Source organism: Lissotriton vulgaris, chromosome 11, assembly GCF_964263255.1.
Source record: "Lissotriton vulgaris chromosome 11, aLisVul1.2, whole genome shotgun sequence".
Lineage (NCBI taxonomy): Eukaryota > Metazoa > Chordata > Amphibia > Caudata > Salamandridae > Lissotriton > Lissotriton vulgaris.
In genome coordinates, this window is record NC_141699.1 from 700,295,633 (window position 1) to 700,312,184 (window position 16,552).

At 46.6% G+C, this 16,552-nt stretch overlaps 1 protein-coding gene across 1 annotated transcript in view; it reads left to right on the forward strand.

The window, feature by feature from the left end:
* Positions 1–16,552, forward strand: part of LOC147683344 (erlin-2-B-like) — a 332,794-nt gene that overhangs the window by 161,970 nt on the left and 154,272 nt on the right. Inside the window, exons 6-7 of the mRNA XM_086943779.1 lie at positions 2,533–2,658; positions 9,291–9,364. Coding sequence (XP_086799905.1) covers positions 2,533–2,658; positions 9,291–9,364 — 200 coding nt within the window. The remainder of the gene's footprint in view (positions 1–2,532; positions 2,659–9,290; positions 9,365–16,552) is intronic.

Sequence of the window (16,552 nt, forward strand, 5' to 3'; positions counted from 1 at the left end):
CGAGAAAGCAAACTTTCCCTGATACTCAACCACCAACACCTCGGGTCCTTGACAGCTTCCTTTTTGTCCCACAAGGTGATTTACAATATGGAACCTACTCTAGATAAAATGTATCCCTCCCTACTGAGAAAATTATATCTCCAGTGGAGACATGGATCTCTCCCCATCAGAACTCTCACAACCAAATGGAGTCATGATCCAAGTAGCACCTGTCCAGCATGCAGAAATTCTGAAGAAAGTGAGCTCCACATCCTTTTTTTCTGTCCAGTTTATCATGGGATCCGTAGGCACTGGATTCTCCCCCTATGCAGGAATCTGGGATTCAAGAAATGTCTGTCCGCATTTAGAGTCTTAAAAACTGATTTGTCAGACCATATTGTGTTCGCTATGGCCAAGTACTTGGGCGCCCTCTGGTCCATCAGAAGGAAATGTCTCAAAACACAGACTTGAGTACGGATCTGTTTTTAGTATATAAGGGTTTTTTTTTTCTAGCAATGTTTTTATGAATATTACAATTCACTGTATAAATCATTTAAATGAACTGTTTTATATAATTGTCTTTTATGGTAAATTTTTACCGAAATAAAGATTTTCTGAACTGAACTGGAAGTAATCTCCCCCGACATGCCTTCAATTAAGCACTACGTTTACAGCTTTAGGCATGTCACTTGCAAATCTTTGGCATCGTGCATTTAAGTCTAATTAGTTTAAATGAAGCCAACAGACCCTTCAACATTAAATGCATTAAAGTGCTTGGTGCACGGCTCCCCAGGGATCCACAGCGCACAGTTTGGGAACCACTGCTCTACTCCACTGCATTTCACTCCCCTCCCCTCCACCCCACGACACAACACTACTCCACTTTGACACTCTACTTTTTAACACTCTATTCCACTGTATGCCCCTGCACTCTGCTCCGGTGCACTCTGCTCCGCGCCACTCTGCTCCGCGCCACTCTGCTCCACTCTTCATCACCCCCACCCTTCACCGCTTTGTGCCGAGCCACTAAGCTTTAGCCATGCTGAACAGCAGCCATTCTGGTGTACAACATGGCTAAAACACATTGGCAATAGCCAATAGCCCTTGCATAGGTGAGACCTATTGGCTTTACCAATGATAGTTTCCCTTAGCTGTCCGATATTTTTCCATAGTGGCACATCTTCTCTAGTCTTACACATTTTGTTTTTGATCATACATAAAAGTTTAAAAAAAAAATATATATATATATATATATATATATAATGTGTGTGTGTGTATGTAAAATGTGGTTTAAATGTTGAACATTCTTTAAAGTTCAATATAGAATGCTCAACATTCTAGACCATTTTAATTTATTTATTCCTATGAGAAAAATGTTATAATGATTTTAGTTACACGCAATAATATCTGTCTTTCTATCCGTCTATAACGTGCCTCCTGGGATGAAGATACTTCATTTTAAACAAGTATTGGGAAAGCCAATAGGTCTCATCTAATGAGAGGTATTGTCTTTGTCAATGTTCTTTAGTCATGTTGTACAGTAAAATAAACAAAGGGGGGAGGGACAAAATCGACAGTGGAGGCAGGGTGGGGGGAGACAACACTGACAACGGAGTGAGAGCAGGTGAGGAAACAACACTGACAATATTCTACCAACAAAGAGAACCGTGAGAGGGTAGGTGGGGGAGCAACACGCACAGCAGAGGAAGGGCGAACAGGGTAACACAGACAGCATAGGGTGGGTGGGACGGATTGGGACAAGCTGAGAGCAAGCACATAGTCAATGGACCGTGGGTGAGAGGTGTTGGGGAAAGTAGACATGCAGTGAAAGGTAGGAGGGAGATGCTGGGGGACATGGAGACAGACCACAGAGGGTCGGCGGCTCAAACTCAGGGGTGAGAAGTTAGAGGCAGATAGTTGAATGAAAAATGCAGCACTCTTAGACTGCTTAAACACAAAGAAAAAAGTAGAGCCAAAAAATGAGCAGCGGAATGAAGCAACAAATGCGTCCATGCTCCAGGGGAGGGGCTAACACATGAAGAGCAAGAAGCCTACAGCAGCTGGCAGATAAACAACCAAATGAGTGACAATGAAGCTAACAAATGGTAAGCTATAGGCGGTCTCTAAGCACATTGTTAGAACACAAAAGGTCTTGTAAAAGACTGGAAATGTGCTGTCTTAGGCAAGACCTGAAAAGGAAAAATAAATGTGCAGGGACCCAGAATTTTTCTTAGTAGCCAGCTGTCGACTTAGCTGAATGCTGAGGGGTGGAGTGGGAGGGGGAGCAAGCTTACCATGTTTTGATTCTCCTTCCTGCTATTTTCTTCCTTCACCTTACACTTCCTATACTTCTTCTGTTTATCTCTTTCTTGTATGTTCCTGTTTATCGTTCCTTCCTCTGTAATCACTTTTTCTTATCTTTCTATTCCTCCACTCTTTTTAATGGATCAAAGTCTGATCATGAAAAATGGATACTGGTCTCCAACATTGAGTGGCAGTGCCCACCAACAGCAACCACCGCGACAAATTAACCACTGTCTTTCTTGTCCTCAGTCTACGATATTGTCAAGAATTTTACTGCCGATTACGACAAAGCCCTGATTTTCAACAAAGTGCACCACGAGCTGAATCAGTTCTGCAGCGTCCACACCCTTCAAGAGGTCTACATTGAGCTATTCGGTAAGCCAGTTCCATCACTGGGCTATTTGCGTGGCTCTTCTTGCAATTCAAGCCCATGTGATCTGTTTCATTGTGCTCCAGCTTCTTTCTGGAATCTGATTTCTGGTTGTGAATGTAGAAACATATCTCCGCCCCATCATGTGTATGTGTTTGCTTAGCTATGGACCTCATTCATTCATTCATTCGTAATAGTCTGCCTGAGTGCTCCATCTTTGCTTGTCATTGTGGTATAACCCAAGTTCTCTTTTGGTGCATGCCTTTTGCAAAACAGCATAAATTGATGTATATTTTCATCGATTAGGGTAATCTAAAATTCTGACGTGTTTGTTGTAGATATTTAACTTGAAAACATACAGAGCAGTCAACCAATTCCATGATGAGCTCAGAAAATGTGTGTGTAGCCTCGTGATACTTGGGGCTCCTGGGCTTAGATCATTTTTATTTACATTTTCTGAATGTATTCATATTTGTTTTTATTTTATTGGCGTTTCCTCAACTAAAGCGAGCTTACAGCTAGCATTTTTTCACATTTCGTTAGCTTTTTGCATGTTAGCCTCTTTGTCATTTTCCTTACTTGGTCTGCTCTTTTATAGTGTCTGATTTTCAACTTTATATCCCATTGTTGCAAAAGGGAATCAACTGGCTGCCATCTGTATTGAACCTTTGGGTGTCCAGATGGGTCTGTTTTCTGGTGCAGCATATCCATACGAATATTTTAGCAGATCAAATGTATTGTTACTATATGGCTGAACAACATGTTTACCCTCTTTGTTTAATGTCATTTATTAATGCTATTTTATTTAAAATAATTTACTTCTTGGCATGTCTGCACTACTGAGTCAATAATTCTGTTCGTTTATTGTACACAAAATTTGTAATTTGATGTTTTCATCTTTACGTGCTCAATCAATCAAAATTCTTTATTCGGTCAAATTAATGACCATAAAAGGATGCATAAAAATATACCTACAACATACAAACATGAATCATAAATAAAACTTAGTCTTTACTAAACAGTTGTCTCCTCAAAAAAGCCATAGCGGACAGATACAGAGAAACATGGTTAATTATCCAAAAAAATCTCAATTGTAGTGTCAACTATTTATATACCTTTTAAAAAGGAAATTTGTTATTGTAAAATAAAACTAATTTGTGCCAAAAGCGAAAGTAAGTCATGATAAATTAGCATACATCTTCATTAATTTTAAAGCATAGAGGACAACATTTTAATCCAAATGCACAAAGTTGGGGAGTTTAGGCACTGAATAAACTGCATCCCTTCTTCTGTGATCTTTAAGTTACCATTTTGAGTTTTTACATATCTCTGACATATTGGAATGGGTCACAAACGCAAAGTGTTAAACATGTTAATGAATTGTTAGGGACAGCACATAAGGGAGCGTTGTGTCTGCTTTTTCGTGCCTGGTGCAACAATTAAAAAATCATCATCTCTTAAGGAACTTTTAAAAATGAACGTTCACTGGGATCCTCGAGACTTTTGTATGAAAAGGACTTGTAATAAACATGTACGCTTATTGCATGTCATTTTACACTTCAACAAAGATCCAGGGTCAACGTACTCGATAATTCTCGCCTCGGTGCCTACTCTAACCAGGGATCACACTCGGCAACTCTGGGCATTAAGCTTGCCTCATCTCTACAACGGCCCCCCACAGACGCCGGGGATGCCTGGTTTCACCTTGGAGATACCCAGAAAGGGACCATCTCACAGGGAAAGCCAGGACGGGTTCCCCAGCGGTCTTCCGCGCCAGGATACTCCGGTAGTAATTGAACGCGCTACAAAACAGCATATTGTTATTGTTATTGTTATTTTTGATTTGTAGCGCGCTCAATCACCTACAGGCCTCTAAGCGCTTGGGAATCGATGGTAAACAACAACTTTGACAGTACAGAGGGCATCCACTAGCCTACGTGGCTCACAGGGCTCTCCTGAACAACAGCGTTTTCAGCCCCTTTCTGAAACGTAGGTTTCCTTCCTTTCGTAGTGGCTCAGGTAGTGTGTTCCATAAATGCGGAACCAGCACCGAAAAGGCTCTACCGCCCTTGGTGACAAGTTTGTACCGAGGGCAGACTAATAGCTGAGAGTCTGAGGACCTAAGAGCTCTCTTTGGGCTATACATTGCCAGGCGATCTTTGATGTAAGCAGGTGCCATGCCATAGATGGCTTTTTGGGCGATGCACAGATTTTTTAATTCCACGCGCTCCTTAATAGGGAGCCAGTGGAGGCTTTGTAGCAGGGGGGATGCTTTAGTGTGTCTTGGCTGTCTGAAGATAAGACGAGCGGCATCATTCATCACCACCTGTAGCCTATTTATCAAGGTTTTTGGTAGGCCAAGGTAGAGGGCATTTCCATAATCTATGCGTGAAATCACAGTAGCTGCGACGATGGAACGTAGCATAGATTGGGAAATGATAGGCACTAATTTCCATAGCTGTCGGATGATATTAGTACAGCTGCCCACCACTGAAGAGATTTGGCTGACCATAGAGAGGTCACAATCCAGTTTGATCCCCAGGCTCTTCACGTTCAAACTGGGTTTTGGGGCTGGACCTAACTCTGCGGGCCAGTAGAGGTCACACCATGGTGAGGTGGTAGATGAAATAACCAAGACCTCAGTCTTGTCTGGATTGATTTTTAGGAGGTTTCCTGTCATCCACTGGACCGTGTGTCTCAAGATATTCTGAGTGTGGAGTTGGGCGGTGTTTGTATTGTCAACACTCAGCAGCTGCGTGTCGTCTGCGTAGTTATATACTGTGCAGCCCATACTCGCCAGGGAGGCAATCAGAGGCTGCAGATATAGGTTAAACAGCAGTGGGGATAGGGCCGAGCCCTGAGGTACCCCACATTCTATTTCTCCCACTGCGGAGATTTCTTCTCCGAGTTGTATTCTTTGTGTCCTTCCTGACAGAAAGGACTGCAACCACTCGAAAGCCCGGCCTTTGATGCCAAAGTCACTCAGCCTTTCCAGTAGCAGCGCATGACTGACGGTATCGAACGCCGCTGAAAGGTCTAATAAAATCAGGGCGCTCGGTTTTTTACCGTCAGCCAAGCCTCTCAATTCATCCAGCACCGAGAGCATCACCAACTCGGTGCTGTGGTGTGCTCGGAACCCTGCTTGTCGTTCGTGAAGCAGGGAGTGGGACTCCAAGTACATGGACAAAGATTTTAATACATGTTGCTCCAGTACTTTAGAGAGGAATGGTAGCTGAGAGATCGGCCTATAGTTTTTTAGTATTGCGGGGTCTGCGCCAGGTTTTTTCAACAGCGGTCTTACCCGCGCTTCCTTAAGTGCTGCTGGTAGTTGTGCTAATTCCAGGGATCTATTTAGGAGATGGATGACTTGCTCCTCCAATAGTGGACGGGCTGCCTGAAAAACTTTAGGTGGACAAGGGTCCGCTGGAGATCCAGATTTGATTCTGGCCATCAACTGCTGCAGGCTCAAGATGTCAATCTCTGGAAACAGTGTGATAGCACAGTCAGTTTGATTTTGGGGGATTATAGGTGTAGCCATTCCATTAAGCGGCCCATTTTTTATGTCCTGGATGATGGTTCTTACTTTCTCCAAGAAATAATCCTGAAAGCAATTGCAGTTTATGGGAGACTGAACGCTGTCTGGTTTTTTGGTCAACTCCGACAGGATCTTAAAAGTCTCTTTCTGCACGTTGACTGCCTTACTTAGACGGGATTCGTAGTACTCGGCTTTGGCAAGGATGATGTGTTTTTTGTATGCGTTCAAGGAGGCACGGTAGAGGTTCCTGGCTGAGTCCAGTTTAGTTTTCCTCCAGCTTCTTTCTAGGGCTCTAAGTTTCTTTTTATGGTCCCTCAGTGCTGGCGTGAACCAAGGGGCATCCTTACCCGGGCCTTTTAGCGCCTTCATTTTTATTGGCGCTATCTGATCAATAGCTAGTGTCAGGGAACGCGTTAAATCCGCGTATTGCTGATCTAGACTATGATCTAAGTTCGGGGGCAATCTCTGGGCAGGAATACCTCGGTCAGGGTCCTCAAATCGACCTCTGCCCATTTGCGGGTTTTCCTAGCCTCCAATGTTGGTTTGATTATTTGGCCCTTAAAACGTAGCTCACAGGAAATTAGGTAGTGATCAGACCACATACATGGGGCAACTTCTTTCAGCGTTAGTGAGGGGTCTGTAGTCCATACCAGGTCAAGGGTATGACCTTTGGTGTGCGTGGGGACATTCACGATCTGTTTAAAGTTTAGCGCTGACATCAAAGTGTCCAAATGGCGCATAGGAGCGTCCCAGTGAGGTTTATCCCAGTGCAAGTTGAAGTCTCCTGTAACTAAGATTTTCGAGTAGCGAGTACAAAGGTCAGATATGATGGGGGCAAATAAGTCCTGGAAGGTTGGGGTTGCGTTGGGAGGGCGATAGACCGCTAACACCACCCAGCATGAGCTGTTTACTGTGACTTTCACCCCAAGCAGATCAGCCAGGTCGACTGTCTCTGATAGTAGGATTTCTACTGACAGCATCTTTTTGAAAATCACAGCTACCCCTCCTCCCCGTGTGTTTCCTGGGCGGTTTTGCCATAAAGCATCATAGCCGCTGGGGAGGGCGGCCAGGATGTCTGGCATTGAGCTCTCACTCATCCAGGTCTCTGTTAAGGTCAGTATATCAGTGTCGTTGTTTTGCAACAGGTTATAGACCTCGACGTGGTGGCAGTGGAGTGATCTGGTATTTAGACATGCTATTTTCAGGGTGGAGAATGCATCTTGATGTATAATGTTCAATGGTTTGTAGATAGCATGTGTTCTTAGTATCTTCAGGGTGTTGTTATCAAGGCAAGCCTCACCCTTATCCAGATTACGTAGGTCTTCCGAGGTGTAGGAGCGCATTAGTCCAGAGGTCCCTGCCCCCGAGCCCGTCCGTGCGCGGACGGGCGCAGACGGGCTGGACTCTGGCGCGACTCCGGCGACGCTCCGGCGAGCCCGCCGCCCGTCAGCATGGCTGTCTTAAATACTGTTCTAGCGTCCTTCTGACGACTAGAGCAGCCAATCCTTGCTTTGGATCCTTGCCCTCACCAAAGATGTCTGCCGTTCAGGCAGTGTGGTGCCCTTCCCTGATAGAAAAGCTCAGCTCTAAACACAGTAATGTGGCGAAAAACGGGTGCAGGTATGCAGTCACAATGATTTTTAAAAGCAGGGTACAGTGCCTAAATAATACAGCAAAAAAACGGACAAAACGGGGATTTTTTAAAAATTCAGTATTTCGCTCTCAATAAGTGTACAAGTAATATACATTTAGCGGAAACACCTCTGATCTGTCCAAGAGGCTATTCCCAAGTAGTTGGCCGCCTAATTTGCCTGTCTTAAATACTGTTCTAGCGTCCTTCTGACGACTAGAGCAGCCAATCCTTGCTTTGGATCCTTGCCCTCACCAAAGATGTCTGCCGTTCAGGCAGTGTGGTGCCCTTCCCTGATAGAAAAGCTCAGCTCTAAACACAGTAATGTGGCGAAAAACGGGTGCAGGTATGCAGTCACAATGATTTTTAAAAGCAGGGTACAGTGCCTAAATAATACAGCAAAAAAACGGACAAAACGGGGATTTTTTTAAAATTCAGTATTTCGCTCTCAATAAGTGTACAAGTAATATACATTTAGCGGAAACACCTCTGATCTGTCCAAGAGGCTATTCCCAAGTAGTTGGCCGCCTAATTTGCCTGTCTTAAATACTGTTCTAGCGTCCTTCTGACGACTAGAGCAGCCAATCCTTGCTTTGGATCCTTGCCCTCACCAAAGATGTCTGCCGTTCAGGCAGTGTGGTGCCCTTCCCTGATAGAAAAGCTCAGCTCTAAACACAGTAATGTGGCGAAAAACGGGTGCAGGTATGCAGTCACAATGATTTTTAAAAGCAGGGTACAGTGCCTAAATAATACAGCAAAAAAACGGACAAAACGGGGATTTTTTAAAAATTCAGTATTTCGCTCTCAATAAGTGTACAAGTAATATACATTTAGCGGAAACACCTCTGATCTGTCCAAGAGGCTATTCCCATATTACATTACATTACATTATTACATTAGTATGTTGGAATTATGTCTTCAATTGTAGAAAAACAGGTTTCAGTTCAGTGCATCTGCACGTTTCTATAGTTGAAATTGTATCTATCAGTCGTTAATATCGAGAGCATTCCTGCAGGTACACACAACATTGTTAACCCAATATACTCATTTTCTTAGTAACACAATTACCAAGCAGTGTATGGTCCATGGAGTTTCCTTAACATATTCAGCTCTCGAATCCGCATTGCCAAGCCATCTACATGCTGTGTTGTACCCAGATCTTCAATTCCCAGTGTTTTTTTTTTTTAGGCAATTCATCTTTATTCAGGATTATATGTCAAACTTCAAAATCATATCAAACGAGGAACCTAATGGTAGTAGTTAAATGGTGGTCCTTCTTTGTGACTGCATCTACATTCATGCAGAAAAAATACAGTTAAATCAGCGATGCCACAGATCTTGGTGGGAACATGTACATTAAAATATATAATTATTATCCTAATTACCTAAAAAAGACTTTGGTGTATTTATTGGACTTTTCATGAAGGAAGAGCGATGTTTCACCACCACTAATTTATTCTGTTTTCATTTAGATCAAATCGATGAAAATCTCAAGTTTTCGTTGCAGCAAGATCTGACCTCAATGGCCCCTGGACTCATCATACAGGTAATGGGGAAAGAGGGTGGAATTTTAAGGAAATATAGATGATCTACCAATAAAAGACCACAGAACGGAAGAATCCAGAAAGTGGTGACATAACCAAATATTCGCAAAACACACTTGCACACATCCTGAGCTTCTGCGCAACAGCACAAATGCAACAACGTTGGATTCTGTCAAAGAGCGTGCACGCCTCATGCAAAAGTAGAGCATAATTCTCTTAGAGAGAGCAGGTATATCCCTGGAGCCAGCAGTGCAGGATTCCCTCTTCCACAAGAGGAATAGCTCGGGCCTCAGAAATGCAGCCCTTCCTCGCACACAGATACAGCAAGTGTAGCAGCAGTGCAAGCTTTGCTCTCACAGATCAGGTGCAGCGCAGGCAGAAATAATGCAGTACTTTCTTTCTTTCCCTAACCCAAGCTTTGTAGTTTAGGTGCATTTTAAGCATGTTTCCAAAAAAGTGAAGAATCTATGCCGTAACTACAGACCAAGCTTATAGTTACAAAAATGCAATATCGTAAGTGAGTACTTCCATCCTTATTATATCAATAAGGGAGTTAGCGTTAAATGGTATTTATGAAATGCAGAGGCTTAAGAAAATTGTTGGCTTAATTTTTGCCTTCTCAAAAATGAGACCGTATTGGCGGAACTTTAGTTCTGTTGTACGAATGGCCTTTTTGTGCTTGACTTGAATGCTTCTATGCCTTCTAATACATTACTGCCCTACAGTCAATAAAAGGCTATCAATCCCTCAACCGCATCATAAGGCACGCTTCATCTCACTGCAGCTAGATGCTCATGTCAATAGTGTGCTCTCTGGCTGCTCAAGTTGGCCATAGGGGTGTTTCTCCCTTACTAAAAAACGTGGGTGGGGCTTAGAAACCTATATTTTGTTTTTACCTCCTTCTTGAAAGATTTAAAGCATGCAAATATCGTTTTGCTCGGACCCCCTCCACTCATTAATTAATCAATGTGTGTAGCCGGAAACATGTCTGCAGATAAGGCAACGGTCCTAATCAAGCCTTATTGGCATGTGTTTGATCTAGTATGGGGTAGGTGAGAATACATTATTTTTCCTACCCCTACACAATTGTAGTTTAGTCCTGGGACTCCCTAAAACTAGATGTGGACGTGCAAGTGACCACACAGATGGCAGTGGAGACAAGAGTTGACATTAGCTCAGTAAGACATGTTCAAAGGAAGATGGGAAGCTGCACTTGGCCCACGCTAGCTCTTTGGTCCACGCTAGCTCTTTGGTCCACGCTAGCTCTTTGGCCCACGCTAGCTCTTTGGCCCACGCTAGCTCTTTGGCCCACGCTAGCTCTTTGGCCCACACTAGCTCTTTGGCCCACACTAGCTCTTTGACCCACACCAGCTCCCACAGAACATACCATAGACACATGCATCCATTTGTAATAAGAAACAAGCATTAGAAATGCAATAGGTCTCGCAGCATTAGAGTTAGTGCTTTTAGAATTGTTTATGGGTTTTTTTGTAAATCTTTAGCATGAGGTTGAGGGTGAGTGAGGGTGAGTGAGGGTGAGGGGTTGAGGGTGAGTGAGGGTGAGGCTGAGGGGTTGAGGGTGAGGGTGAGTGAGGGTGAGTGAGGGGTTGAGGGTGAGTGAGGGGTTGAGGGTGAGTGAGGGGTTGAGGGTGAGTGAGGGTGAGTGAGGGGTTGAGGGTGAGTGAGGGGTTGAGGGTGAGTGAGGGTGAGGGGTTGAGGGTGGGTGAGGGGTTGAGGGTGGGTGAGGGTGAGGGGTTGAGGGTGAGTGAGGGTGAGGGGTTGAGGGTGAGTGAGGGTGAGGCTGAGGGGTTGAGGGTGAGGGTGAGTGAGGGTGAGTGAGGGGTTGAGGGTGAGGGGTTGAGGGTGAGGGGTTGAGGGTGAGTGAGGGTGAGGGGTTGAGGGTGAGTGAGGGTGAGTGAGGGGTTGAGGGTGAGTGAGGGGTTGAGGGTGAGTGAGGGTGAGTGAGGGGTTGAGGGTGAGTGAGGGGTTGAGGGTGAGTGAGGGTGAGGGGTTGAGGGTGGGTGAGGGGTTGAGGGTGGGTGAGGGTGAGGGGTTGAGGGTGAGTGAGGGTGAGTGAGGGTGGGTGAGTGTGAGTGTGAGTGAGGGTGAGTGGGGGTGAGTGTGGGTGAGGGATTGAGGGTGAGGGGTTGAGGGTGAGTGAGGGTGAGGGGTTGAGGGTGAGTGAGGGTGAGGGGTTGAGGGTGAGGGGTTGAGGGTGAGGGGTTGAGGGTGAGGGGTTGAGGGTGAGGGGTTGAGGGTGAGTGGGGGTGAGTGAGGGTGAGGGGTTGAGGGTGAGTGAGGGTGAAGGTGAGTGAGGGTGGGTGAGTGTGAGTGAGGGTGAGTGAGAGTGAGGGTGAGTGAGGGTGAGTGAGGGTGAGTGAGGGTGAGGGTGAGTGAGGGTGAGTGAGGGTGAGTGAGAGTGAGAGTGAGTGAGAGTGAGTGAATTACCAGACATCCTTACCAGTTAACGTTCAAAGTTTACGAAATCAAAATGCTTTTTAGTAATCCAAAACAATGTACTGCTGCGGCTTACTATACAATAAGTATCATACGGTGCAGAAGTTGGGTCGTGAGCACACATACTGAATCAATAGGGGGTTTAAACTGTCCATGTAAACGTCCATTATTTCATAGAGCATCCTATTGTTAAGTCCCATTAATCCGTGCAAACAAAAGTACAGAAGCACAGGGAGAGAGAGTTTGTTATCAGGATCCACCATTCCGTGATCTTGAGAAGTCGAGTTTACAGCTTATGATTTTGTGAAAGAACTGTTTATGAATTTGGGCAGCACGGGATCCTGGTCCCCTCTATTAGGTCACATCCTTTGTTCCAGAGGCCACGCCCCTTTACAGGACTTCTAGGTTTTCACGGCCATGCCCCTTTGAGACCCCACTCCTTTTCCATCCTACTTAAAGCACTGCTGTTGGTAAAAACACACAGTCATAATTTGGGAGCACCAAGCCCCTCACCCTCAAGGACGTTAGTGCCACTGCACCTCTTGCACGATTAACCCTGGGGTTCAAAAAGGCCTTGGACATGCACTTACCGCAGGAATACTTCACAAGAAACGGCAAAGCTGCAGGCCATCAAGAGCAGGCTGGGCGGGGAAATGATTTCCTGTAATCAGCCACTGTAGAGCATATGATCTCCCGGAGGCTCGGGGGAGAGGGGAAGCCCTCATCCAAGATTCTGCCTGGCGCCGCCACGTCATGGGGGCTTCATCGCAGATCTGAGTCACGCTTCCCGGCAACTACGCCACATCTGAAGGTGAGCTCCGTGTGTGAGGGCCGCAGGCGGGAGCCAGATGTAGTAGAGGGGGGTTGGGGGGGTGGGGGTGGGGGTGGGGGGGGGCGCTAAAGCACCGAGCCCTGCATGCAAAATAAATAATATACCCCGAGGGCCTGTCACATTAAACTCATATAAAATATTGTGTTTGATAATAGCAACAAATGTACATTAGCAGCTCCACTTGCATAGTGCACAGTGAGTACGCTAAGCCTCAACTCTGCACACTTCATAATACTTAAACAGGTATTCATTTTAATCACTTTGCAAATGTTTCATTTACTTCTGCTATGCTTGTCGATTTTTTATTACTCCCTTCTCCACCAGTAAGAGTCCTGGACCCCGGGAAGAATATAGTCAGGCAGATTATACACAGATCTCATTAGCAGGGGCATTTTCCCACAGTATAAGTGCGCTGATGCGGATATCTATGCACACTCACGGCTGGGCCCGCGTAAAAGGGCGAGACCTGTCCAGGCTTGTTCGGTAAACGCTGCAGGTACTGGACAAGAGGTAACTCCTCAGCTATGTGCGACGACGCCTCACCAGGAAAAAATGCCGGCTTGCTACCTGGAGGGTGCGTCAGAATATAAATAGAGGACATTTTAAGATGGCGAATATTACGTGCTGTAACTCATGTCTTCAATGGTGCATAAATAGTATGACTTCCTGCTTTAAGGAATGACCCACATGAATAATGGGTGTGGCCTAGGACATGTGAAATAGCATGTTGCAACATCTTGAAAAATTCAGTCTTACTGGACAAAGAGTAACCGAAATACGCTGGCATCTGGATATCTAGATATTTATTTAACAGTTCATACAGCACCATTATTGTAGTTCACAAGCATGAGAATACGTGACAAAGTAAAACTTACTAGTAAGAATCCTTACTTTTACTGTTACACGGAAGGAAGTTAGACGGAAGGAAGAGAGGGGAGGGGGAGGAGAAATGCGACACGGTAGGGGGGTGAGGGAGACGGCAGGGTGGGAGGAGAAAGGGTGAGAGAGAGATACCAGGATGGGAGAGAGAGAGGGTGAGTACAAGACGGAGGGGAGGGGAAGGAGAAATGCGACACGGCGGGAGGGGGCGGAGCGGGTAAACAAACACGGACGTGCACGCGCCCGTGACTTTTAAGGTCAATGCGCATGCGCATAAGCTTAATGCGCATGCGCATTGACCTTAAAAGTCACGGGCACTGCAAGGAATCGCCACGATTCCTTGCAGTGTTGCCAAAGAGTGGATAACTCGCAATACTCTCGCCTTGCTCGATGCGCATGCGCATCGACAGGCGAGACCTAAAAACTGTATGAGGAAGCATGTCACATGACATGACTGAAGGTCTGGCGGCTTTTTACTTACCCTAGGGTCATCATCTTCAGACTTAGATTTGTTCTCATGAAGCACACAAAGGTTACACCTTCGCTGTAGAACTCCCATCACATTTTATATTCAAATTTAATTATGGAGGATATAATTTAGCCTCTTTAAATGTTCCCTCCTAATCCCTTCTCAGTAAAGTACCAAGCCTCTTTCAGATCTATATGCCCACAACCTATATGACATTTACTGTGCCTTAGTCATTTGAACCAAGTTTTAGACGCAGAATGCAATGCTTGAAAGCCAACAGGGCACATACCACAGACCAGTAGATGGACATAGAGGGGACTGAAGTTTCTTCTCCGATTCTTCATCCTTCATTGCTAGTTAGTGTAAGCTCAAACCTGTGAGTGGATTGCATCCTTTGAAATGCTTCTCTCTCCTATGTAGTAGAACATGGACCTCCATTTCAGACTTCAGCAGAACACATAGTAAACAGGAGGGAGTGGCTTCCTCAAAGCAAGCCTTGGCCTTCAGGCTACACCTGACCAAACACTTGTTATCAATCAATCATATCATTTGTAAAGCGCACTACTCACGCGTGAGGGTCTCAAGGCGCTGGGGTGGGGAATGCTGCTACTGCTCGAAAAGCCAGGTCTTGAGGAGTTTTCTGAAGGTCAGCAGGTCTTGGGTCCGCCGTAGGTGGAAGGGGAGGGTGTTCCAGGTCTTGGTGGCGAAGCGGGAGAACGATCTGCCGCCGGAGGTCGCTCTTTGGAAGCAGGCGACTGTGGTGAGGGCGAGGTCGGCGGAGCGGAGCCGGCGGGTGGGGGTGTAGAAGCTGAGTCGTCTGTTGAGGTGCGTTGGTCCGGCATTGTGGAGTGCCTTTTGTCCTCGGGTGAGGAGCTTAAAGGTTATCCGCTTGATGACCGGGAGCCAGTGGAGGTCTCTCAGGTGGGGTGTGATGTGGCTGCGGCGAGGGATGTCGGGGATCAGGCGCGCAGAGGCGTTCTGGATGCGTTGGAGCTGTCTCAGGAGTTTGGCCAAGGCTCCTGCGTAGAGGGGGTTTCCGTAGTCCAACATGCTGCTGACGATGGCCTGGGAGACCGTTCTTCTCGTTTCAGTGGGGATCCACTTGTAGATCATGCGGAGTGTGTTGAAGCAGGAGGAGGAGACGGCGTTGACCTGTTTAGTCATGGAGAGGGTGGAGTCGAGGATGACCCCTAGGTTGTGTGCGTGGTTGGTGGGTGTTGGGGCGGTTCCCAGTGCGGTCGGCCACCAGGAAACGTCCCAGGCCGAAGGGGTGGATTCGAGGATGAGGACCTCAGTCTTGTCCGAGTTCAGCTTCAATCGGCTGTTCCTCATCCATTGAGCGACGGCCTTCATTCCTTCCTAAAGGTTGGTTTTGGCGGTGTGGGGGCCCTTGGTGAGGGAGAGTATCAGCTGGGTGCCATTGGCATAGGAGATGATTTTGAGGTTGTGCCGATGGGCGACGTGGACGAGCGGTACCATGTAGATGTTAAACAGATTTGGGCTGAGGGATGAGCCCTAGGGTACGCCACAGATCATCTCAGTGGCTTCGGAGCGGAAGGGGGGGAAGGCGGACGCTCTTTGTTCTGCCGGAGAGGAAGGAGGTGGTCCAGTTCAGGGCCTTCTCTTGGTTCCCGGCATTGTGGAGGCGTATTCGTAGTGTGTGGTGTCGAAGGCGGCTGACAGGTCCAGGAGGATGACTGCTGCTGTTTCTCCATTGTCCATCAGGGACTTGATGTCATCAGTGGTGGTGATGAGGGCAGTCTCGGTGCTGTGGTTGCTGCAGAACCCGGACTGGGAAGGGTCCAGGATGTTGTTCTCCTCGAGGTAGCGGGTCAGTTGTTCGTTGACGGTCTTCTCGATGACCTTTGCCGGGATTGGGAGCAGGGAGATGAGCCGGAAGTTCTTGAGGTCCTTGGGGTCCGCCTTGGGTTTCTTGAGTAAGGCGTTGATCTTGGCGTGCTTCCAGCTCTCCGGGAAAGTTGCTGTCTCGAAGGAGGTGTTGATGAATTTCAGGAGATGGGGTGCAATGGCTGTTCTGGCTTTGTTGAAGATGTGGTGTGGGCATGGGTCTGACGGAGATCCGGAGTGGATGGTGTTAATGATCTTGATGGTTTCGCCGTTGTTGATGTTGGTTCAGGAGAGCAGGCGGTTGATGCAGATGGTGGTTGTGGGGGCGGAGTTCTCAATGGTTGTCGGAGCGGTCGTGGCATTCAAGCTGTCGTGGATGTCTGCGATCTTGCAGTGGAAGAAGGTGGCCAGCGAGTTGCACAGGGCTTGCAAGGGTGGGACGTCGTTGGTGTTGAAACTGGGGTTGGAGAGTTCCTTCACGATGTTTAAGAGCTCTTTGCTGTTGTGTGTTGTTGTCTAGGCGGTCTTTGAAAGAGGCCCTTTTGGCGGATCTGATGAGGTGATAGTGTCTGCGGGTGGCGTTCTTGTGGGTTGCGTGGCTGTCTGGTGTTCGTTCACGGAGCCAGATCTTCTCCAGCTTTCGGCAGGTTTGCTTGGAGGCCCGGAGGTCTTCAGTGATCTCGCTGGCTTTCTTGTTGGTGTGAC